Source organism: Arvicola amphibius, chromosome 1, assembly GCF_903992535.2.
Source record: "Arvicola amphibius chromosome 1, mArvAmp1.2, whole genome shotgun sequence".
In the NCBI taxonomy this organism is placed as follows: Eukaryota; Metazoa; Chordata; class Mammalia; order Rodentia; family Cricetidae; genus Arvicola; species Arvicola amphibius.
In genome coordinates, this window is record NC_052047.1 from 68,211,900 (window position 1) to 68,237,463 (window position 25,564).

At 49.8% G+C, this 25,564-nt stretch overlaps 2 protein-coding genes across 4 annotated transcripts; one reads left to right on the top strand and one right to left on the bottom strand.

Annotated features, from left to right (window-relative positions):
* Positions 1-4,409: 4,409 nt before the first annotated feature.
* Positions 4,410-14,924, top strand: LOC119820504 (SEC14-like protein 3). 3 transcript variants are annotated; one of them, XM_038338909.1, is made up of 12 exons: positions 4,410-4,463; positions 5,304-5,379; positions 5,625-5,668; positions 5,810-5,869; positions 7,144-7,332; positions 8,371-8,466; positions 9,058-9,118; positions 10,849-10,939; positions 13,206-13,308; positions 13,855-13,994; positions 14,081-14,250; positions 14,803-14,924. In XM_038338909.1, exons 1-12 carry the CDS (start codon positions 4,410-4,412, stop codon positions 14,922-14,924), a joined length of 1,206 nt encoding a protein of 401 aa, XP_038194837.1. The 3 variants fall into 3 exon arrangements, with proteins under 3 accessions (XP_038194837.1, XP_038194845.1, XP_038194827.1); XM_038338917.1 differs by having other exon boundaries at positions 10,849-10,936; XM_038338899.1 differs by having other exon boundaries at positions 10,849-10,932; positions 13,202-13,308.
* A 7,339-nt stretch (positions 14,925-22,263) lies between these two features.
* Mtfp1 (mitochondrial fission process 1) lies at positions 22,264-25,286 on the bottom strand. The gene is made up of 4 exons (XM_038341358.2): positions 24,927-25,286; positions 24,171-24,298; positions 23,607-23,839; positions 22,264-23,042 (listed from the first exon to the last, which is right to left on the bottom strand). The coding sequence occupies exons 1-4, from the start codon at positions 24,991-24,993 to the stop codon at positions 22,970-22,972; spliced, it is 501 nt and encodes a 166-aa protein (XP_038197286.1). The 5' UTR covers positions 24,994-25,286; the 3' UTR covers positions 22,264-22,969.
* Between the last annotated feature and the right edge of the window lie 278 nt (positions 25,287-25,564).

Genomic DNA, 25,564 nt, shown 5'->3' on the forward strand with positions numbered 1-25,564 from the left:
GGGAAGGTGGGCAGGAATGGGTAGACACTGGAGTTGCTGAGAGCAGCCTTTTCCCATTGCCTAGAAACCTAGAAGGTTCTTGGGTGAGGCAAGGCAGTTCTGTCAACTCCCCCACCTGTGTTTACTCACGAGTGTTGTGGTGGTTGCCTTGGTCCCCTGGATCTTTGGCAAATGAGTTGTTCAATGAAGCCTGGGGGTGTTTACCTGGGGAGGGTAGTTCTGGGCGTGTACAGGTGGGCTTCTTCCCCAGGTCCTTTGTTTCAAAGGAAGGGAACGTTAAACTTCAGTTGGCTCCACGTTCTCCACAGCCCAGGGTGTGTGCGGAGGTGGGGGCCCAACGTGCGTCCAGCTGTTTACTGAGCTCTCGGATGTCCCCAAGCCCAGTGTTAAGGCTTGCAGTGGGGTGGAAGATGGGGGATGGGGTGGAGCTTGCTCCAATTCCACCGTAGGTAGCAGAATCAGATAGGCTGAGCTCCAGTTCTACCTGCACAACTCCTGAAGGTTCCTTGACCTCTGTGAAGATTGCCGTTGCTTTGACTGGGAAAGAGGTCCACCTGTAGCCGCTTCTGGGAGGACTAACGAGGAAGTGAACAGCAAATGGAAAGCCACAAGCTCTCTGCAGAATCCCTGCTGCTCCCCCAAGAACAGCTGGCTCTCTTTAATATTCAGCTATGCAGTCGCCCTCCAAAGGCTATTGTGTAGAAGGCCTCAGGCCCGGCTGATGCTTCTGAGGGATGGGTGGACCATCTAGGTATTAACTTCATCAGTGCCCAAGGAACTGAAGCATTCACACTGAATGGGCTAGTGGGCAGGGCCTGCTCAGAGGAGGTGTGTTCACAGAAGATACACCTTCGAAGGGTGTATTTTGTCCCTGTTACCCCTTTCAACTTCCTGGCCATTAGATGAGCAGCCATGTGCTACTTAACATTGGGTGACTTCCGAACTGAGTCCCTTCCTTTTTTTTCTTTCTTTTTACTCATTCTTCTCTCATACATTACATCCTGACCACTGACTCCCCTCCCCCCACTCCTCCCAGTTCCTTCCCACACCACCCCCCAGATCCATTGCTCCTGTTTCCCCTCAGAAAGTAGCAGCCCTCCCAGGGATATCAACTGAACGTGGTGTAGCAAATGGTATAACGAGATGCAATAAGACCAGGAGGTACAAGCCCTCCTTTATTTGTTTGTTTGTTTGTTTGTTTGTTTGCTTATTTTCAAGACAGGGTTTCTCTGTGTAAAGGCCCTAGTTGTCCTGGAACTTGTTCTGTAGATCAGGCTGACCTCAAATTCATGGACATCTGCCTGTCTCTGCCTCCCGAGTGCTGGGATTAAAGGTTTGCACCACCCATGTTAAATAACCACAGTATGTATGCAGAGGACCTAGCACAGACCCACACAGGCTCCATGATCGTCACTTCCATCTCTGAGAGCTCCTATGAGCCCTGCTTAGTTGATTCTGTGGGCCGTGTTCTCCTGTGTCCTCGACCCCTCTGGCTCCTACAGTTCTTTACCAATGGGAAACACCTGGAGCCAAGACTGTGGGACAGCCAAGTCCCTGGGTGAGCTCCATACCATGCCTTGATTTGCTCATCTGTAGAATATGCCAAACAATGGTGCCCACCCCTTCTAGGGGGTTTCTTATGTCTAGTAGAGATACTGTGCTCAGAATTCAACTTGGTGGGTAGCATGACCTTACTAAATGTGATCATGCTAGCTATAAGTCACAAAGGGGAATTAAAGTTCAAATAAATGCCAGGCCCAATGGTACAAACCTGTGATCTCAGCTGCTTGGAACACTGAGCAGGAAGATCACAAGTTCAAAGTTTGGCTGAGCTACAGAGTGAATGCAAAGCCATCCTGAACAATTTAGTGAGACCCTGTCTCAAAATAAAAAGTTAAAAGAGGCCTGGGCACAGTGTAGTTCAGTGGTAAGACACCTGCATAGCCTAGTCTAAGGCCTGGGCTCGCTTTCCAATACCAGAGAGAAATAAAGGGGATTAGGGAGAAAATCAGTTAAAACCACAGCTATAGCAGCCGGGTGGTGCAGACACTGGTAATCAGTCAGCACCCAGCCAGCATCGGCCCTGCGTTCAGGTTTATGAACTGGCTGCAGCAGTGTACCCCTGTGGTCCCAGTACTTGGGAGGTCAACCAGAAGGTTCTGGAGTCTGAGGCCAGCCTGGGTTCTACCGGCAACCACAGTCTCACAACAGCGATGGCAGAGCCCAAACTTCCGTTATTCTGCTGTTTCCCACAGGAGCGACTGCTAAACGTGCTAATTAGGACAGACCGTGCCCGCCATCGTAGGAAGTTCTGCTGACGGCTCGTCAAAGCACGGTCCAGTCAGAAGGACCCAGAGTTCCTATGAAGACCCAAGCGCCTCTCTTCCTGCCCCTCCTCTCCAGCCTCGGGGGTCCTGGGTCACAGCTCCTCTCTTCCTGCCCCTCCTCCCCAGCCTCGGGGTCCTGGGTTACCTCCCATCAGAGGGATTAGGGAGAGAACGGAGACTGGTGGGAACCTGGCAGGATTAGGAGCTAAAGACAGAGCAGCTGTGGAACCCAATCTCCACAGGCCGCCGCCTGAGGGAAGTGGGTGGTTGGAATGTGAAGTGGGGGTGGGGATGGGTGTGGGGAGTTACCTAACTGCTCCAGAGTGACACACCAGGTGTCCCAGACAGAGGGAAATGGCCAAAGGTGACCCCTTCTCCTGTGGATCCAACTGTATCGGGGCCACAAGTCAGGCAAGGGGCCAGAAGACAGCATCTAGAGTGTCCCACATCCACCTCCTTAAAGAACCCTGAGATAGCTCAGAAAAGAGGCCCAGGATTGCCCCAAAATTGTACATCTAGGATGCTCTAGGTTAGGGATAGTGGACCTAGGACAGTGACTTGGTCTAACCTAGCTGTGTTAACTAAGGCTAGCCCAGGATCATTTCTGGCTATGCACCTTCTCTTGAGACAGCTTTGCTTGCTTGGTATTTGGTTTGTTCTGAGACAGGGTCTTGCTGTGTAGTCCAGGCAGTCCTTAAATTTACAACACCCCCTCCACCCTGCCTTAACCTCCTGAGTGCTGAGACAATAGGCAAATGCTGAGTTAAAGGTTTTCCTAGAGACAGTAACTAACAGGATGGCCTTTTCCTTATGAGAGAAGGGAAAGGGAGCAATCCCCTAGCAATGCACAAAAACCCGGGCAGTCAGTGCTATCATCCATGTAAGGGGGCAGAGCTGGTCCTCTGTGAGATGAGGGGTCCCAGGAAACACTGGGCAGAGCTGGTCCTCTGTCAGAGATGAGGGGTCCCAGGAAACACTGGGCTGAAAGGTGTTACAAGGAAATCTAGAGCAAGGCTGGCCCCAGGCCTGTCTGGTGGTAGAATGCAGAAAGGCACAGAAAACGAAGAACACAGGAAATTTCTGGACTTCCCTGCGCACCGACTGTGGATGGCCCACCAGCTTCTTCACCCCACGTAGATACTTCTTCCTGGCCATATATGAAAATCCCCCAAAGATGTCCTTGCCCCAAGGCCATGCTCCTGACCCATCGGAACCCTCAGTACTAATGAGAGCTGTACATAACCAGAGGCCCACACACGGGGTTCTGGGTAGACACAGGGGGAGGGTGCCTTGCCTTTCCGAACTATGTTCAAGTCTATAAGACCAGTTCCTCGCAATGGAATTTGAAAGACCTTAGGAAAGGTAGCATTGGCCCTATGGAAAAGACCAGCCTGCACCATAGACCTTTGAGTTCCATCTTCTGTCTCCGGTAACCTGTCTTCTTCTCTCCTTTTTGCCATACCGGGCATCGAACCCAAGGCTGTAGGCACACTAGGCAAGCTCTACCCAGTACTGCATCCCATTCCACAGACTGTCTCTTGACTGTGAGTGTTCACTGCAGCTGAGGGGTGTGAGTGTCTCCCAACTCTGAACACCATGCAGGGTTGCTCAGTAGGCTGCAGGGTCTCAGATTCCCACCCTGTAGGAGCTAGTGGAGGCTTTGGGAGCTCCTTCCTTAGGAGCACGAGGAGACTAAGGCTTAGGGAAGGCTGTATCTCTGAGGAGTGGGGCTCATCCTCCACGGGACTTCCCCTTCTCCAGGACAGTGGTCACTGGAGGCCAGAGAACACTGAGGGAGACTCACAGAGAAAGCCAGTCTCCTTCCTTCACAGCTACCTCATCTGGCAGAGGGCCTCTGGCAGACCCTCTGGGCCTGCTGTTTGCTCCAGACCTGTCCCAGAGCCAAGCACGGGACCTCACTTAATCCCAGTTATGTAATGTCCAATCTAAAGAATTGGTCTGGAGGAGGCGCCTGAGACACACCCAGAAGAGGGGGCAAAAGGCTCCAGCTGGGTCTGGACAGACAGAGGAGGCTGGGCCTCTGTCTGCAGTGGTCACTGCTCCTCAGTTTCAGCCAGCACCATGAGTGGCCGAGTTGGAGACCTGAGCCCCAAACAGGCAGAGACCCTGGCCAAGGTAAGAAGAGATGCCCCCCGACCCTCCGTAGGACCTCGGGGAAATGGCTGAGAGTGGGGCAGAAAGCATCCCTGGACCCTGCCTCCATCTGTTGACTCTGCATGTCCTTGACGTTGTCTTTTTGCCGTCACCTCTTAAGGGGTCACATCTTACACAGTTCTGTGACATCAGTCCTGCCAGAGCAGGTATAACATGCTTGTGACATTACAGAAGTAAACTTGAACTTGCCCAAGAGCCAGACCCCAGAGCTCTGCCTGGCAGTCCCCCCACACCTACCTCCTTCCTCCTTGGCCCCGGGTGGGAGCTGGAGCATGCAGCTGTCTGTCCTCTGGTGGATTCTCCTTTCCTGGGACTGAAAGGAAAGCCTGTCCGTAGGATCCAGATCCGAGGGACAGAGCGTTGGTGTGGCCACGGCTGAAGGGAAGAGGACACTTGATCAGGAACATTTCCTTCCTTCAAATTCATGTCTTTGTAAAAGACGGGGAAGAGGAGCGAATGTACCAGGGGGCTAGGAAAACACGCTGCCCCATTTACTCAGCTGCCCGCCCTCTATTCCTCCCCTCATCCCCATTTCTCTGTCCTGTTCACCGCCCATCTCTCCTTTTCTCCACTTGCCTACCTATACATAGATCCATCCATCCACTGATCAATTGATCCTTCACTTTTTCTTTCCACCCACCCATTCACTCGTCCCTCCATTCTGCCTTTGTCCATGCACTCACCCGCCTATGCCACTGTCAGGCTGAGGCAGAGAGCGAAGGAGAGGTGATTACCAAATCTTGGAGTGGAGAGGCCAAGGCTCCGTGTGAGAAACTCACCAACAGGCATCTTTCTTTCCAGTTCCGAGAAAACGTCCAGGATGTACTGCCTGCCCTGCCCAACCCTGATGATTACTTTCTTCTTCGTTGGCTCCGAGGTGAGGAAAGAGGAGGGGATACTGAAGATGAGGGGGCAGCAAGAGGGCCTGGGTTCCCACAGCTCCATCACAATCCGTGGCTCTCAGGATCTGACCACACCATCTTGTTTTACATCCTCAGGTCTAGGAGAGCGGAGGGAGAGGCAGGTTCCTATCAAATTCCTAGGGTCCCCCCATTGCTTTTACTTGTTCGGGGCAAAGCAACCCAGCCCTGTCCCATCTTCACCTTCCCCATCTTTCGTCAGCTCGGAGCTTTGACTTGCAGAAATCAGAGGCCATGCTTCGCAAGGTAAAGCATCAGCCCAAGAATTTGGAGATGGTATTTATATGGGGGGCAGGGTTGGGGAAATCAATGCCTCATACCCCTACTTCCACGCCCTTTTCAGGGATCTGGGAGTTCCACGGTCCTAACCATCCCTTTTATTTTCAGTACATGGAGTTCCGGAAGACCATGGACATTGATCACATCCTTGATTGGCAGCCCCCAGAGGTGAGCCCCCAGCCCCAAACACCCAAGCAGCCTCTGATCACTAGAAATCATAAGGGAAGGTCAACAAACAGAGATGCCCTTGGAAGCCATTAACCCCACAGGGCCTTTTCTAGAGGAGTAATGAAAATCCCTGTGTCAAGAGTTCCAACATTGGCCGGGCATGATGGCAAGACACCCAGCACGGGCTGGAGAGATGGCTCAGTGGTTAAGAGCACTGCCTGCTCTTCCAAAGGTCCTGAGTTCAATTCCCAGTAACCATATGGTGGCTCACAACCATCTTTAATAAGGTCTGGTGCCCTCTTCTGGCCTGCAGATGTACATACAGACAGAATATGGCATACATAATAAATAAATAAATAAATATTTTAAAAAAAAAGACACCCAGCACTTGGGAGGCAGAGGCAGGTGGATTTCTGGGCTTGAGGCCAGCCTGGTCTACAGAGCGAGTTTCAGGACAGCCTGGGCTACACAGAGAAACTCTGTTATGAAAAACCAAAATGATGATGATGATAATAATAATAAGTCCCAGTATGAGTTCATTTGATCACCTGAACACTATGAGACAGGTGTTATATCATCCCTTGCATCCAGAAAAAAATCCAGCAACTTGCTGAAAGTCCCACAGTCCCATGGTGAGGCTGGGGTTTGGACTTAGTCCTGCTTGGCCTCTCAAACTTGTACCTGAGGCACTGTGGCCAGTCAGTCCCTCTGTGTCTCCACCCACTCCAGAGTTTCAAAGCATCCTGTCCAGGTGAGAAAGCAACAATCCATCAAGGGACCGGTAAGAGTGGTACCCACACTGGGGTCACAGTAACGTGATCTCATAGCTGTGGACAGTATGCCGTGTTTGCCAGCATTTATCAGAGAGCAAGAATCTGAACCATCTTATGCAAGAGGAGGTGGGATGGAGCTCAGAGAGGTGGCATCGCTTGCTCAAGGACATGGAACAGAGAAACAGCAGTGTTCGTGTTTGAACTAGATCTGCTGACCTTCAGAACTGACATCCTCTATCACTAAACAAGACATGGAAGGCACTGCAGGCAGGATCAATGAGCCCAGAAGCCTGAAGTCAGGCTGGGCTGGTACTGGGCTTTCGTATTCACAACTGTGAACAAGGCCCTCCCTTGCAAGATGCTCAATTTTCTCACTTGGGACAGGGTAGGCCAATGTTTTGTCCCATGACAGGGTATAGACGACTTGGATTTGGGGGACTCAGATTTGGGGGCCCCAGAGAGGCATATGATGCCAAGTGTCATGTATCTTTCCATGTCCAGGTGATCCAGAAGTACATGCCTGGCGGCCTGTGTGGCTATGACCGTGATGGCTGCCCCGTATGGTATGACATCATCGGGCCACTGGACCCCAAAGGGTTGCTTTTCTCAGTCACCAAGCAGGACCTGTTGAAGACCAAGATGAGGGACTGTGAGCGCATCCTGCACGAGTGTGACCTGCAGACAGAGCGGGTGAGGTTCTGACTGGATAGGATGGGTGACTGGAAGCAAGAGAGACAACCAGGGTTTGTGGTCCCAAGAACACACCAGTGTTCTCTCTACTATCATGGCCAGAGGACTCTCAGGTCAGAAAGCTCCACTGCTTATCAGCTGTGTGAACCTGGAAAGTTTCCGACCTCTCTGAGCCTGTCTCCTCACCCTTGGCAGCATTGTCTGCAAAGAGCAAGGGATGAGGACAGTGAGGATGTTCCCCAGCTTATGATGGGGGTCCATCCTAACAAACCTAATAAATAAAAATTTTAAGTTTAAAATAACATTAGTTGGAGGTAAAGCTAAAACTTCTGACCCACTCAGCATCATAGCGTAGACTAACTAGCCTACCTCAAAATGTGTGCAGAGTAGTTTCATTAAACTACAGACGGACACCAGAAGACAACACCATCCTGAATATTGCTAGACCAGAAAAAAAATCAAAATTCATCATTCAGGCTAAGGAGGTGACTGAATGTGTGCTGCTTCACACCATCATAATTTTTTTTTTAAAAAAAGTATTAGCCGGGCGGTGGTGGCGCACGCCTTTAATCCCAGCACTTGGGAGGCAGAGGCAGGCGGATCTCTGTGAGTTTGAGGCCAGCCTGGTCTACAAGAGCTAGTTCCAGGACAGGCTCTAAAAAAGCTGCAGAGAAACCCTGTCTCGAAAAAATAAAAATAAAAAATTAAAAAAAGTATTAAAGTCAAGCTATTGTCAGTGAAAGGACGGGTGGAAGGATGGATGGGTGGATGGATGGGTGGATATGGTGGGTGGTGGATAAATGGATGGGTAGGTGGGTGGGTGGATGGATGGATGGATGGATGGATAAATGGATGAGTGGGTGAATAGATGGATGGATGGGTGGGTGGATGAGTGGGGGAAATGTGTTCATTCTTGTCCACTTGCTACTCTGAGGACAGAGTGGAGGTTTGGAAGCACCCTGAAGGGTCTTATACTTGGGTCACTAGTTCCCAAGCCTACACTTTGACCCTAGCTCTGTCCCTTGCTCATCCTCACAGCTGGGGAGGAAGATTGAGACCATTGTGATGATATTCGACTGTGAGGGTCTGGGACTGAAGCACTTCTGGAAACCTCTGGTGGAAGTATACCAGGAGGTGAGGAAACCCAGTGGTGGGTGTGTGTGCGCGCGCACACACACACACACACACACACACTTACACACTTGGGTGACATGCTTGGCCTGCTTTGACCTTGCAGTTTACTTAGAACACAAATTAATAAAAGGTGATTTCCTAGGCCCCGCCCACCAAGGAAACCTTAGTAGGACTCCTAGAAAGTCCACAGAGTAGACCTTAGGAGAGCACAGAGCCTGCTTCCTCAGACAGTCCCAGACCTGTCAGTCCCTTGGCAAGTCACACACACCCTGCTCTACCCTGGGCCCCCACTATGCTTCAGACTCACATCCAGAACAGGGGCAGTGAGACCTGGAGACTCGGAAAGTCTGTAAAACATGTGCACAGTGCTGGGCAACACTGAACATCTGACATGTGTGTCCTCACATGGTTCTCTTCTGCTGTTTAAACAATGGCGTGGTTCCTATGAGCATTTGGCTCTCAGTCTGAGTGAAAAGGTTCCCTTAAGAGGCCAATGGAGGTGATACCGAAAAGAAAAACCTCCAGGCAGGAGATGGCAAAGGGGGGAAGGGAGAAGGTGTGGGCTCTGAGAGGGTTTTCTTGGTTCCACAGTTCTTTGGCCTCCTTGAAGAGAACTACCCAGAGACCCTGAAGTTCATGCTCATTGTGAAGGGTGAGTGAGAAGTGACTGCCCCTACCTGGGCCTCCACAACCTTGCCATTCCCTCTTGGGGCTCAGTGCCTTCCCCCAGGCTGTTGTGGAAAGGTTTGTTTGCTGACTGCATGCCGACCACTTGACTCTGGCACAGAGGAAGGCTCAGGCAAGGGTAGCAGATAGCTCCACTAGTTCCTCTTCCCCTCTTCCACCCATGATCCTCTTTCCCTCCTCAGACTTTCTCTGGCCCTAAGCTGCCCAGGCTGGCCTTGAACTCACTTTGTAGCTCACATAGACCTTACACTTGCAGTCTTCCTGCCTCAGCCTTCATAATGTGTGAGATTACAGGCCTGCACCACCAGGTCTATACTCCTATTCATTCTGGGTTTCTTTCTTTCTTTTCTTTTTTTTTGGGGGGGAGGGGTAAGTTTGTTTGTTTGTTTGTTTGTTTGTTTGTTGAGACAGGATCTGGCTTGTAGCTCTGGCTGTCCTGAAACTTACTCTGTAGACCAGACTGACCTCGAACTCACGGAGATCCACCTGCCTCTGCCTCCTGCGTGCTGGGACTAAAGACAAGTGCCATCACTGCCCAGCTTATTGTGTTTTTCTGAGAAGTTATCTACCCTATGAGGGGCTCTAAGCCTATTCCTGTGGTGTATGTTCCAGGCCGGGTACCATTCTGGGTGCTCACTAGCCTTTTAAGTGGCTGTTCCTCGGGTAGGTAAGTAGGTAGAAGGCTGGCTTGTTTGTAACTGTTGGTGGAGGCTGCTTGTTTGTTCCCAGCTGCCCAGACCCAAAATAATCACACAGAAACTGTTTTAGTTAAAACATTGGCCAATAGCTTAAGCGTATTTTTAGCTAGCTCTTATATTTTAAATGAACCAATTTCTATTATTTTATATTTTATTACGAGGCTCGTGGTTTACCAGGAAGGTTCTAGCTGGCAGTTCACATCTTTCTCTTCCGGTGGCTACATGGTGTCTCTCCGACTCTGCCTACTCTCTCTATACATCTCTGAATTTTCTGCCTGACTTTACTCTATTAAGCCATTGGCTGAAAGCAGCTTCTTTATTAACCAATGGTAATAAAACATATTAATAGCATACAGAGGGGAATCCCACCTCAGGTAACTCGTTGCTTGGTTAGTTGTCCAGTTGATTTACTAGTTGGTTGGCTGACTAGCCAAGTAACTAGTGATGGATTGGAGAGTTGACTGGGCTGGCTGACTGGCTGACTGACTTTGAGCTTGGCTGATTGATTGTATGGCTATCATTTTGGTGACTGGATGCTTGGGTGGATGCCTGGCATGCTGGTTGATTGGCTGACTACTTTGTTCTTCAGCTGAATTTGCATTGTCAGCTGGTTATTGGAATTGCTGGCTCTTTGTGTGAATGGTTGGTAGCTGGAGCAAGCCATTAATTAGCTGTCCAGCTGGTTGGTCAGCAGACCAGCCAATTGATTTTGTTTGGCTGACTTGAAAAGTTTGACTTCAGTGAGTTGGTAGATTATTTATTTGTTAGCAGGCTGGCCAGTTGGGAAGGCTGGGTGATGAGGAGGCTGGTGACTGGTTTATTTGTGGGGCGGGTAGGTGATGGATGGATGGATGTTTAGTTGGCTATTTCTTGGGTGACTGGGTCAGAGTCTGGGCTGGAAGAGGTCCTTTACAATTCTATATCACTGGCCAGGTTCATTGTGGAAAAGTGCCTCCGTGGCTTGATTTCTCCTGTTCTTCTTCTTGTGTCTTTCCAGCTACCAAACTGTTCCCTGTGGGCTACAACCTCATGAAGCCATTCCTGAGTGAGGACACAAAGAGGAAAATTGTGGTGTTGGGAAGTAAGTTGTTCCAGGGCCCTGTCCCTGTGCCTCACACATAAGCTTTAGAGTGATGCTGGTCCATCATCCCTGCCAGCACTCAGCCTGTACCTGCAGTCACGGGCTCCTTCTTCCCCGCGATGAGATGGGGCTCCTAACGTAGAGCCAAGCCATTTCCTAGGCTCTATTCCCTGCCTTAGCCCTCCGGTGAGTGCCCCCTGCCCCTGTACGTTTCTTCTCTGTTGCTTCTCAACCTTGGCTCTATTTGCCCTTGCTTCCCTTCTGGACCTGCACACCTAGTGCTTCTAATGACAGCTCAGACTGAGGAGGAAAAGCAAGAGAAGTAGCCAAGACTCAGAGAAGGGAGTCTGACACAGAGGTCTGGACAGGTGCAGATAGATGCATCGTTCGGCGAATTCTGGGCAGCCGCAGGAGCTGTGCTGCAGGATGATATTGCTTTTTGTTGTTTTGTTTTCTTCTTTGAGGCAGGGTATTGTGTAGCTCATGCTGACTTCAGACCCAGTAAATAACCAAAGAGAACCTTGAACTCCTGATCCCTCTTCCTCCAGTTGATACAAGAGTGAACCATCCTACCCAGAAATTCACAACTGAATAGTGACAAAAGAAATATTATCAAGTGGAAAAAAATGGAAGTAGATCAGAAAGCCACACATACAGTGAATGGAGAAGGCCTAGTCAGTGATTGTGTACCTTGAAGCATGGTGGACTAAGTTCTAGCCTCGGAATTCATGGTACAAAGAAAAACCTGAGTGTGTTAGCACACACTTGGTAATCCCAGCACTGAGAATGTGGAGACAGAAAGATCCCTAGGGCTCACTGGTCAGAAGCTTAGCCTGATTGGTGATCCTAGGCCAATGAAAGACTTGTCTCAAAAAAAAAAATCAAAGTAGACAGGCCCTGAAGAATGTTGCCATAGGTTTCCCTCTGACCTCCACGAAGGTGCACATCCGTGCCTGTCCATGTGCACCTACACACAAGCCATATGGACAATATAATTTGTTTTTCTAAATTGTACTGGGTCGGAGTGATGCCCCCAGGTTGATGACCTGAGAGCCTGTCATCCCAGAATCCACACAGCAGAAGGAGAATTCTCTTACATCCTCATGTATGCTATGATGTGACCCCTCCACACACAACATAAATAAGTAAATATAATTTAAAAAATAATAAAACAAGTATGTGCAAAACAAACAGACATTTTTAGAAGGAAATACCAACAGAATAGATCATGCTTGTAAAGGTATTGTTTGTATGCCGGGCGGTGGTGGCGCACGCCTTCAATCTCAGCACTCAGGAGGTAGAGGCAGGCAGAGCTCTGTGAGATCAAGGCCAGCCTGGTCTACAAGAGCTAGTTCCAGGACAGGCTCCAAAGCTACAGAGAAACCCTGTCTCGAAAAACAAAAACAAACAAAAAAACAAAAAAAGGCATTGTTTGTATTTTCCTGTTTTCTCAGTTTTATGTTTTCTCATATTACTATAAATAAGAAAAATAATTACTTTTTATTTATTTTTGTTTTGTTTTTTGAGACAAAGTGGCCTCAGATTCACCATCCTCCTGCCTCGGTGTCATAAATGCAGAGACCACCATTGTATGCCACTGCCCTGAAAAGAGTTGCTTTTAAAAGTGGTAGAGGTGGGTTGTGAGTGTAGCTCAGCCACAGAGCGCGTGCCCAGAATATGTGAGGTCCGGGAAACATCCATTGCATGATGAAATAAGTAGACAGACAGAAAGACAGACACAGAGATAGGATAGGGTAAATGAGAAAAAACAAAAACAAAAAGCCTAACCCTCTAGCACAAATCAGTGAGCCTGAGCTTGGAAGAAAACCATCTCCCAAGCAGAATGTTCGGATCATCTAGTTATGTGAGCTGAGGATCTATAAGTGGGGGTGGGGGTCTTATGTTCTTCAATACCCCAGCTCCTACCTCTACCCGGTTTCACTATGAAGGAGAGCTTGACAGATGACAAGATAGCCTGGTTGTGGGGAGCACCAAATCCCGGTGTCATGTGAACCCAAGTCTATGCCCTCTACTCCCCTGGGTGCCCCACAAGGCTCAGTACATTTAGCCCTAACATTCCAGCGTTTCCCATTCCCAGTGATATTTCCCATTTCCCACTGGAGAGAATGAATATTCCACAGCCACAATGGGTCAAGGAGACCTGGCAGTTATCTCTGGCAGCCTAAAGCTCAGGGTATCTTGGCGGGTGTGGGGGACTGTTTGGTCCCTTCCACATGTGATAACCACCATTCCATCTCCCTCCACCCAGACAGCTGGAAAGAAGGCCTGCTGAAACTTATCAGTCCTGAGGAGCTGCCTGCTCATTTTGGGGGAACTCTGACTGACCCAGATGGGAACCCCAAATGTTTGACCAAGGTACACAGAGTCTGAGCACAGGAAGAGGTTGGAGGAGCAGAGATGGGTTACTTCCCCATCCACAAACGTATCCAGACAGACCCCTGGATATAGAGATGAGGTATTGAGCTGGGGGGCGGGGGATCCAGCTTATTAGGACTCGTGGGAGCTACTGAGAAAATACACAGAGAAAGGTAAAATGGAGTTTTGATTTGGGAATAAGCTGGAAGAAGAAGCTTCCAGCGGAAGTGCTGGCCCAGCCTAGAGAGCCAGGAAAGGGTTTTGAGGAAGGGGAGCAGAAATCTTCCCAGTGATGATGAGAAGTATCTCTGGGACAAGAAATGACCCCAGAGGGGGCTGAAGAGATGGCTCAGACATTAAGAATGCTGACTGCTTGCTCTTCCAGAGGTCCCAAGTTCAATTCCCAGAAACCATGTGGTGGCTCACAGCCATCTACAATGAGATCTGGTGCCCTCTTCTGGCCTGCAGGCGTATATGAGACAGAACACTGTGTACATAATAAATAAAATTTAAAAAAAAAAGAAATGACCCCAGAATCTATTCTAGATCAACTATGGTGGGGAGATTCCTAAGTCCATGTACGTGCGGGACCAGGTGAAGACACAGTATGAGCACTCGGTGCAGATTAGCCGCGGCTCCTCACACCAGGTGGAATATGAGATACTGTTTCCAGGCTGTGTCCTCAGGTAGGAACAGATCATCGCTCCTCCCCTGGCTGGGTTCTGACCCCTAAGGGACCCATCACACTGAGCAGCGGCCTGACCTCCCACAGATGGCAGTTCTCCTCTGATGGTGCAGACATCGGCTTTGGAGTTTTCCTCAAGACCAAGATGGGGGAGAGGCAGAAGGCCGGGGAGATGACTGAGGTGCTAACCAGCCAGCGCTACAACGCCCACATGGTACCCGAGGATGGGAGCCTCACCTGCTCAGAGGCTGGTGTCTGTAAGTCCACCCCAGCCATGCATGGGCTCTGAAGACAGGAGCCACCTTCCGCATGGCTTAAAGGATGAACATGGGCAGTGGTCCCTTTCCTCACACACATATCAGGGCATACAGTCCAACTTATGCCCAACCTCAAAGCAGGATGTCATGTTTCCTCAGCCTCAGTGTGGGTGTACAAGTGCCAAATTCTGCCCAGTCTGGGAAGGATCATTTGCTGGGTCACCCAGAGTCTGAGGATTAAGACCATTACCTCGGGCTTTTCCCGCCCCCCCCCCACTTGTCCAGGAAGGCTGGAAAGCCTCTGTTGGTCTCATGTCTCATCATGTTTGCGTGCAGATGTGAAGACAATGGGATGTAATTAACACCCATTGTTCTCAATATCTGTTGCAGCAACTAAAACCTGGCATGGGTGAATGCCAGGAGGAGGGAGCTTCAGCTTACAGGCTCTGCCCAGGGTGACGGGTCCCATGGGGAGGTATGGTGGCATGGTGGGAAGTCATACCAGCTTGGCAGGCACAGCCAGTGGGAACTAATCTTCCATTTGTCTCCTAGATGTTCTGCGCTTTGACAATACCTATAGCTTTGTGCATGCCAAGAAAGTCAGCTTCACGGTGGAAGTGCTTCTCCCAGACGAGGGCATGCAGAAATACGATGAGGAGCTCACCCCTATCTAGGCGGATGCCCTGCTTCTCAGAGACCCCGAACCTCAGTTTTCTCTCTACTCTCCCTTTCATTCCTACAATTGATCAATAGTCCAGCTGACTGACACCAGTGAGCAGAGAGTGTCACTGAGGCCCAGGAATAGGGAAATGACTCTGCTTGGCTTCATCTAACCTAAGATAGTTGTGCTTGGCTCCCTCCCTGTGAACTGTAGCAACTTGAGCTGAAGATTATCTGAACCCTTTCCACTTCCACTCGCTATATAGTAGGCTCTTAGTGTATTCCTGGAGGTTAAACAGAGGACCAGCAGGCAGAGACCAGTGGCTCGCAGGAATCCTAAGGAAGAGACCAAACAGCAGATTTCAGCACCCCGGACAGATCCGCACTTGGCAACGACCCAGGCCGTGCAACCTGACAGTGGTTTCCTTTTGGGAGTTTCAGACATAAAAACTCCTCACCTCTGGCAGGAGGCACCTACTCCTGACTTTGCCTGACCCAGGGGCACGGGTCTCACCCATTAGCCCCATAAACACCTCCTTCCTTTTGACTGCACAGCTCACATTTTCAGCAATTAAAATAATTTTCCCCAAAGCAAAAGGAGTCAGAACCAACTCTCTCTGCTGCTGGGCAAAGCAATAACGACAGCTGTTGTTTGGTGAGGGTTCCAAGCACTTTACAAGTTTAGCTCAGGCCATCTTCACACCTCCCCAATACCCTTATTAAAGTCACTTTATGAATGAAGAAACTGGGCTCAGAGAGGCTGAACTAGCCACTCCGTATCATATAGTCTTAAGCGGCAGATCTAGGACCTGAGTATTTGTTTATTTAGTTAGAAGGTATTGCTCTAAACTGCCCCATGATGCCCCATCAAAAGACCCTGCTCTGACAAGGAGAAAAGAAATGGTTTGATTGCCCCACATCCTTTAGTAGAATGTACTGGGTAACCCCACCCCTTTAGTACCTTTTTGTAGATGAAAGAGGTAATCACCCTGATTGGACAGCCCAAGTAATCAAGAACCACATTGCTTAAACAAATTGTTCAAAGGGTCTCACAGAGGGTGGAAAGGGGCTTGCACTCCTGGGCCTGGTGTTCTGTCCTTTGCTCGCGCTGTGTCTGTAGGAATGACCACATGATGTTCACCACAGCCCCGGGGAGCTGGGACAAGGCTTCCAGTTTCTTTCTCAGCTTCTTGTCCCATGGATGGTACATAGACACCGGCTTGAGTGCCCAGCTCCTGATGCAATGCTTGCCAAGAGATGACCAGTTCATAGAATGAGCATGGGCCAGAACCCAAGGGCCCTGCCGGTGCCATAGATGCACCGTGAGTGGAAGATGAGTGTGAAGTCTGACTCGCCAAGCTAATGGTATTCTGTGGAAGGGAGCAGAGCCATGCACACACTGAAGGGCACAGGCTCTTATGCCCAACTTATAGATGGGAACTGTCTTAGGGTTTCTATTGCTGGGATGAAACACCATGACCAAAAGCAACTTGGGAAGGAAAGGGTTGATTTCACTCCCAGTTCCACTTAACACCTCATCAAAAGCAATGAGGGCAGGAACTCACAGAAGGCAGGAACCTGGAGGCAAGAGCTGATGCAGAGGCCATGGAGGGGTGCTGCTTACTGGCTTGCTTCCTGTGACTTGCTCAGTCTTCCTTCTTACAGAATCCAGGACCACCTGGCCAGGGAGGGCAGCACCCACCATGAACTAGGTCTTCTCCCATTGATCACTAATTGAGAAAATGCCTTACAGCCCCATCTTGTGGTGGCATTTCCTCAACTGAGGTTCCCTCCTCTCAGATGACTCTAGCTTGTGTCAGGTTGACATAACACTAGCCAGGACAGGAACTGAGCTTCCAGCAGCACTGGCCCCGTTTTCTTCAGCCTGTGGATGGTGGAATTGGACCAGAGCCAAGGTGTCCACGTTGCTTTCTGACCTCCAGGTTCCTGAGTGAATTTCCAAACGGGCTAAGGCTGCCCCTCCTTCTTGAGTAGGCAGGGGAGGGGAAGTAACTGGAATCACAAAAGAGTGAAGGAAAGGGGAAGAAGAGAAAGCTGTCAGAAAAGAATAAAAGTCTAAAAGAATAAAAGGATGATATTGGATGGTACTTAAAATGTATTCCTTATCTAACATTAAAGTCTCTTTTCAAACACATTTACTGTTCCGTGGTCATTTCACACGCAAACACCAAATGTTTACATCACATTCACTCCTCATTCTCCCACTCTAACTCCTCCCAGAATCCCCAGGCACAACCTTCCCAACTTTGTCTTCTGTGTTTCTAACGCACTGAGTCCAACACTCGTGGCTATAGGGCTCCAGCCACTATAGCATGGGCAACTGCCATGGGTCACTGTTGAAGAAGATAAACTTTCTTCCAGAGGCTGTCAGCTACCGATAGCTCCTCAGCTCAGGGAGGGCCTCGCGAGCCCTTCCCTTTATGTCCTGGAGTACTGTCTGACTTGATCGTGCACTGGCGACCACAGCTGCCATGAGCTGATGAGCGCGTTGGCCCTGTCATAGTCAGAAGATGTCATGTCACAGCACTGGTCCCCAGCCTCTGGCTCTCACAAACGTCCTGTGTCCTGCAGTGTCCCCTTAAGGACTGAGCACTCCCTGTCACTTTCTCTCTGCACGTCGATCAGTCGTGACTGTATAACCACCATGCACCATGCAACGAAGTTTCTTGGATGAGCATGAGAGTTGCATATGAGTAAAAGGTCAAGTGTTTAAAAGGTATTGTGACACTATATGCCTTTAGCAAATGGTAGCAGCACCTATGACCTCCAGCCGGAGGATTCTTTGCCGGGTTTATAGTCCCAGGTATGAGTTCCCTCCTGCAGAATACACCTTAATTCCAATTAGAACACTATTGGTTACCCCAATAAGGTCCAGGCCATTATTGAGCCAGGGGTCACATCTCTCTAGGCTGGTCATGATTGTAGTTTACAGGGTGCACATCTGGGTAGGGTTCCTGATTGCTTTTCTCCCCCAGCAGCCTGCATGGCCCCTCCTGGCACTGTGAGATCTAGCCGTGGGGAGGACGTTCTCAGGCCAGCACCAGCTTGATTTCCCACGTCCTGTGAGCAAAGCGTGTGGTGTCCTCAGCAGGTGGAGTTTTACCTATTCTAGTAAGGCCTGGGTAACCAAGAGTGATGGCAACAGTCTTATTGTTTGGGGGTATGGACCCCACACCAACACTGTGACAAAAGGGGCCCCACACCTGCCAATGGCTTTTTGTTTAATTATCTATGGCTTCTGGGAGGCCATAGATTCTGTGTAAGGCAATATTTGTTGTTGTTGTTTTGGTTTTTTGAGACAGGGTTTCTCTGTATAGCTTTAGAGCCTGTCCTGAAACTCACTCTGTAGAGCAGGCTGGCCTCGAACTCTCAGAGATCCACCTGCCTCTGCCTCCCGACTGCTGGGATTAAAGGTGTGCACCACCACCGCACAGCCCTGTGTAAGGTAATGTTAATGAAACTTTTAAATATATACATTTTTAGGAAGTTTGTAAAAACAGTGATTTTCATATAGCTTTTCCTTTTTTTTTTCATATTCTTTTTCAAACATCCCTCTTCCTACAGCATCCTGTATTTTATCTGGCAAGCCTATAAAGAAGAACAAGGGAGAGAAGTATGGGAGGCTGAAGAGACGGCTCAGAGCTCAAGGGCGCTTACTGATTTCCCAGAAAAGCAGAGCTTGGGTCCCAGCTCAAACACCTGCTACTTCAGCTCCAGGGGATACAGCACCCTCTTCTGGCCACTACCGGCACTGCACCTATGTGCTCATACAAAGTATTTTTAAAAGAAGTGAGAAGGATAAAAAGAATTGAGGAGAGAGGATGGAAAAAAGGAATAAGTTCACCCAAAGAATACAGTGTGCCTGAGACATAAAAATCAGCAGGTCTGAAGCAGGTCTGGGCTGCAAAATAAATCCCAGGCCATCCTGGTCTACATGGCAATCCTATCGAGACCCTTACCATATGAAGGGCTGGGTCTCTGGGGCCACTAGGAGAAATGAAGCCACTGAGAAATTTGAGAAATGAGAAATCAATGACCAATTTGACCAGTCAACAAGGGCATATTGAGGCATGCTGCCCCCTGGTGGAGATTTTGAATGCTCCCTAAAACTAGCCAGGGCTTGCTTGGAGACCCAACTGCCAGGGTGTTCTAGGACAAAGCCATAAGGCCTGGGGGCTGCCTAGCCATACCTACTCACTGTAGCCTCCTGCCAGCACTCTCCCCTAAAGATGCCTGGAGTCCACCATAGGCCCTGCTAGCCTGCTTTGGGGTGGACCTTACCCTCTTCCTGCCATATCAGTTCCTGTAGAAGGGGATCGACCATATTGGTCATATCCCATGGGAGCCTCAAGGAGCCCAATGGACTACCCTGAATTAAACAAGAGTCCTGCCATGAGAAGAACTTAAGAGTCTTGCAGAGAGAGCTGGGTGGTGGTGGTGCATGCCTTAAATCCTAGTATTCAGGAGGCAGAGGCAGACAGATCTCTGTGAATTTGAGATTGCCTTGGTCTACAGAGCAAGTTCCAGGACAGCCAAGGCTACACAGAGAAACTTTGTCTCAAAAAAAAAAAGAGTCTTGCAGAGAAAGAGTGACCACCAAACTAATACCAAGCAGCTCCTGGGATGGAAGAACAGCTTGTTTGCTAGGTAACTCCCCAGCCCATATTTGGGAGCAAACACTTCAATGAAGAAGGGAGGAGCTGAGGCAGACCTTAGCTCCCTTCATTGGCTCTGCCTGAAGCCACAAATCAGGTGCCACCAAGACGCTGGCCTGGGTCATCACAATCTAGTCCTGCCAGGGAGGAAACCTCATTATGGGGAAGCAACCTGTACCCACGTCTGGATTATCAGGGCCCTTTTGGAGTCCCATGACTATCAGTAAGGTGGAAGAGGGGCTCTGGAAGCCAAGGCAGGCTAACATATGTGTTTTTTTTTCTCCTTCTCCTTCTTCTTTTTGCTTTGTAGGCCAGGCTAGCCTCAGATCCATCTGCCTCTGGCTCCTGAGTGCCAGGATTAAAGGCTTAGCCACCATGCCTGGTTCAAGCTTTTAAACTCAAGAGTTTGGAAGCCATGTCTGAAATGTTGGACAATCCTCAAGCCCAGCCATACCACTCCTGTGGGTCATTCTTCTCTATCAAACTTGGATGCCATTCCAGGTGACTCTGGGATTGCCACCATTTGTACCAATCTGGAGAACCTGAAGTTAGCAGGGTTCTAGAGGTTGGTTTCTTCTTTGCTGTTTTTGTTTTGTTTGAGACAGGACCTCATTACGTGGTCCTGGCTAGGCAGGACTCCGTGTAAAACAGGTTGGCCTTGAACTCAGAGATCCACCTATCTCTGCCCTCCGCAATGCTCAGATAAAGGTGTGGGCCACCACGCCTGGCTATAGGTGTCTTTCTTATGGGCCTTTCTCAATCTGTTCTTTCATTTCCCCAATTGCTTCAGCTTGTGAAGCCATTACCCTTGACTTTATTGCACATTATTACACAATGTTAAGGCCAAGCTTCCAGAAGCAATTATCTCAGATTTGAACACTGGTGGATCTCAGGACAACCCGCAATGCACCCACGATTTCAAAAGCGTTTCCCCGCTGAACCATCCCCTTCAGCCCCTGCTGAGATTATTTCTATCTACCATCATCAGCCTCGTCCGTGGTTTTCCTTTCAATGCAGCAATTACCTGTAGTCAGTTGCTGTCCAAGTACTAAGTGGAAAAACTCCGGAAACAATCAGTTTGCAAGTTTGGAAAAGCTCTTACTGTAGTGTGTGGTTATAATTATTGTAGCTTATTATTGTCCTTGTGGTTTGTTGTTCAGGACTCTCCTAAGAGCCAAACTGCCCCAATCCTATGAGTTCGGTGGCAGCTGCTTACAAAAGATGACAACTGGACTCTGTTGACATTTAACTTTTTTCATAGGGCAGTGTCCAGCCACTCCTCTCAGTCAGGAGCGCACAAGTCTGCTCTAGGTTCATGAGTCCTTAGGGAAGGGCTAGAAGTAACCAGGTGAGGCAGGACTAGGGAGGGGACTTCATACAGCCATGGGGAAGCCATCATTGTCATGGGTGCGGGCCTTCTTATGTGGCAGCTTTAGGGTCGGCCATGCTCCTATCTGCAGCTCCTCACACATTCTCTGTAAGTCAGCCTAACGAGGGCATTGGCTCTGCAGGGTGAACCTCAGTGGAAACAAACTTTGGTTCTTACTGGGGTTTTATGAGGTGAGTAGTAGATGCTGCCTGGTGCCCGCCCTCTCCCCCCACATCCTTCCTGTTCCTAATTTATAAATTAAACATGATCGTGGATGTGCATGTGCCAGATGAGACACAGCAGAGTCGGGCTGATGGCATCTGTGGTTTGGGGCGTCCTTTAAAGGAACTTCTCTGGCAGTCACCTAGGTAATGTGACGTTGTTCCCAACTGTGCTCAAGGGCTTCACTCGGATGGCCTTAAAGAGGACACAATGGGTACATCTTTGCATGGAATTGAGCAATAGAATCTCTCTATCCTAAAGAAGCCAGTGGTTAAACACTGACCAGCGACACACTGCTCTGGCCCTCCCATTAGCCCAGGAGGAGGGTAGATGCATGACTTTCCTTTCCGGGTCTAAATTCTAAGGACCAGAGAAGGCCAGTGACAGGGACCTCACAGCATAAACAGTTAAGACGCAGGCATGCTCTTCCACCCATTTTCCTTACATCTTCGTGCCATTTTTATAGCTAAATAAAAGTCTATTACGTAATACATTTTATTATCCATTCATCTGCCCATGGGCTGTTCCATTTCCTAGCTAGTGTGAACCGGGTAGCAGTGAGCATGGATGTGCAAGTCCTGTCTGAGGACAGAGTTCTTCGGGCTCCCGCCCAGGAGTGGTATGGCTGGTCATGAAGTCATCTATTTTTTCATTTTCTGAGGAGCCTCCGTACTCACTTCCACAATGGCTATACCAGTTTGCATCTCACCAGCAGCAAATAAGGTTTCCTCTTCCTCCACATCGTCTCCAAGACTTTCCAACCCTTCGTATAAGGTCCAGAATGCAGTCCAGACTCCCTGCCACAGCTCTGGAGATGCCCCCACCCCACCCCATCAATGACACCATACCACCTCTCAACATGAAACACCCTCTCATTTCTCCCCACCTAAACCTTCATTTCAGACCCTTCCTCCCTCCTTTCCTTTTTAGTTCCTTGGATCTGACATTCCTCTTGAACAGGCTTGGGGACACCCCTCTCTTGTTCTCCCCATACCCCTTCATAGAGCCAGGAAACCAGTCCACTTCTCCCTCGGTGCTGTTGGTGTGGTCGCATCCCTACTTCTCCCAATGAAGAAAAGAAAAGACCATTGTTTAAGGGTTTATTGGGCTAGCACTTGGTGTATGATTGTCTTGCCTCCCAACCAGACACTAACAGCTCCTGCAGCGGAGATGGGCTGGCCAGAGACTCTATCCTGAGTGTCCCAAATGCTGCACCTCTGTGCTCTTCCCTAAGTCACTCATCCACATTACCACAAAGTGACTGTCCATGACTTTAGGAGTATCCCGTGCCCTCTCTGGGCTTTAGTGACCTTCTCCTCCATGGGAGGGTCTAACTTTTCCATCAGAAGATAGGTCTAGAGGCTGAGAGGTACTTCCGTGGTTAGGAACACTGGCTGCTCTTGCAAAGAAACCAGTTTCAGTTTTCAGCACCCACATTGTGGCTCACAATCATCCCTAATTCCAGTTTCAGGTGGTCCAGTGACCTCTTCAAACCTCCAAGGGTGGTGCACAAACATACATACATGCAGCCAAAACACTTATACACATAAAATAAATACTTAAAAAAATATTTCAGAACACATGCCCAGCCAGCGTCCACTCCCACTCAGTACAACCACAGGGTCAGGTCCCACCTCTGGGACCCACTGCAGCTAACACTCCTCAAGGCTTTTGTCTCTAAGCATCCGTTAGTTTGAACCCACTTGAATGCCAGTGTCGTGGACACCAAACAGCCAAGTGTCCACATTCTCTGATGTGAGCAGGCCAGTCATGGGCAGGGCACAGGACAGGGTCAGGAGGAGCTGGGCTTCCCCACTGATGGGTACAGTTTACGCAGGCTGGAATCCAGGAGGAAGTCTACGGACCTGCAAGGAGAGACGACATGGTAAGCAGGTAGCCAAGAGTGAGGAAACACACTGGACTTTAGGGAAAGAGTCCTAAATACAGGTTACCAGTAGCAACCATGTTGGGCCTCATTTTTACCATTCCCCTCCCACTTTGGCTACTTAGGAAAGTCAAACCTAACCCCTGAGAATAACAACCATCTTCCTGCTCTTTCTACAGTTGGGGAAACTGAGGCAAGTGGATAAAGCACTCACTGTGAGACTCAGGGTCAGTTATGCTCCACCCCACCCCACCCCAGACCTCTCCTCATACTTTATCTTGGTCTATTTGGATTGATACATACATCTAGTTCTTTTTTTAAAATATATTTCTGGAGGCTGGAAAGATGGTTCAGAGGTTAAGAGCACTGGCTGTTCTTTCAGAGGTCCTGATTTCAATTCCCAGCACCCACATGGTCAAAGTATCTGCTATGTCCTATGACAAGGGTACCAATGCCCTCTCTACTTCAGCCCTGCCTCTGCTGCTGTGGTTCTGTGCTCACAGCTCTCAAAGCCTAACTCTACCTGCAGGCCAAAGACACCAACCTGTCAATGGGGTGGACAATGACGGGGATGGCCAGCAGTCCAAGTGTGGTGGTGGTCCATTTGCGGACCGTCAGGGGCCAGCGAGTCATAGAACCCAGGACATAGAGAGAGGCAGCACACAGACGGTTGATAGTGAAGCCTGGGATGGCCACGGAGGCCAGAGACTGCCACACAAAGGTGTCGACCACAGCCAGGGTCACTCTGGTGCCGCGGCCGGCTTCAGGGCTTGGCACCTGGTAGATACAAAGACATTTAACCCAGCTAGAGCAGAAGCAGGAAACCTATAGATAGAAGCATGAGGGCAGAGCAGGGAGGAGGAACGAGGGAGAGGGGGGAGCAGGGCAGAAGGAAGCTGGGAGGGGGACTCTGGGCTACATGCAGGGTCAAGGATGACTTGCCTACATCCAGAAGTACCGACTGCTACTTCCAACCCATGTGGGTTGGTCAGGTGGGGATGGACTAGCTTACCGACCGCAGGATGCTAACAGGGATAGACTGTCCCACATGCAAGGCTGCACACTGATCCACACCAGGGTGGGGTTGGAAGGGTGAACTAGCACTCACCTCTCCTGCCTTCTTGCCTTTGTCAATGGCATCCGCAAGCACGTAGGAGCTGGACACGCCATAGCTCAGCCACACCACAGTTTTGGGCACCAGGGAGCGGAAAGCCTCCCCCACCTCATTAGCATAGCCTGGAGGGAAAAGGCATTTAATTATCCGGCCCGAGGGCTGTTCCACGAGGGGGCGCTACACAGAGAGCTGCTTCTAATCCTAGACTGCTAACCTACAATGGAGCAGGTGACCTAAGTCAAGTGACTTTACCTTTTGGTTTCTGGGTTGTGGACTGACGCCAACAATGAAGTTCATAGCTCATTGATCAGAGACCCCCCCCCCCCCAGCTGTGATTCTGGGAATCTGCACCAATGAGCGATGGGTGGGCTCCATTGACAATTAACAAGTGTCAAGGCCTTTCAGGCTAGTCAGCTCTTAAAATCAGCACCCGACAATGCCTCCTGTTCAGCCCTTTTTGCAAAAGAGGAAACTGAGGCTCAGGAAGCGCCAAGGGATGGCAGGCTGTAGGACTCCAGATCCTCTGACCCCATGGCTAGTGCTTCATCACGGCAGACGGCAAACCACGCATAGGCTTGTGCCTCCATCAGAGCCCCGCGGAGAGAGTGCTGTGTGACCTTGGACAAGTCCCTAGCCCTGTCCTAAACCCAATCTCCTGCCCAACCTTTTCCTTCAGACTCCAGATCCGCATCCCACGACTACTGTTTCCCAGAGTGGTGGGGTCGCTGCGCCTCTCACTCCCACGCTCACCCAGGTAGCGCACCCACGTGTCCCGGTAGAGGTCGCGCTCGGCGCCTTGGCGTTGCTGCTCCGACATGACTTTCCCAGCACGGTGCGAGTCACTGCAAGTTAGAGCCTCACCACTGCCTCCTTCCCCAGTAGCACTGGGCTAACACCAGGAAAGAACCCGCCAGAAGTCCGAGGCTGAAGGACAGGTCGGGCTATCGCCACTGCAGGGAGTGTCTGAAAATTGCCTTGTACACCCAAGCCCCTCTCCTAGGCTTGGATTTTGCAGATAGTCGTGTTTTCTCCGAGGAGTTACTGCAAAACTCTCTCAGGCATGATTAGTTTTTGGAGCTAAACAGATCAGGGTTCCAATCGGAGGATGGTGTCTTCTTAGATGTGTGACTTGTAGCAAAGGTGTATTTCTCTGAGCCTGAGTTCCTGTGTAAATGGGAGGCATGCCAGCATTCACACTGCCTAGCCTAATTAAAAGTCATCATGTATTATTCAGTCGCTTGGTTTGCCTCAGTAAACTCTTGCACTAGCCTTGGGTCCTGTTTTACAGAGGGGAATTAGAGGCACAGAGAGAAAGGTCTCTCTCCTGACTCACACAACTGTAAGGTGAAGAAACGGATTTGAATCTAGACTAGGTGTTTTCAGATCCC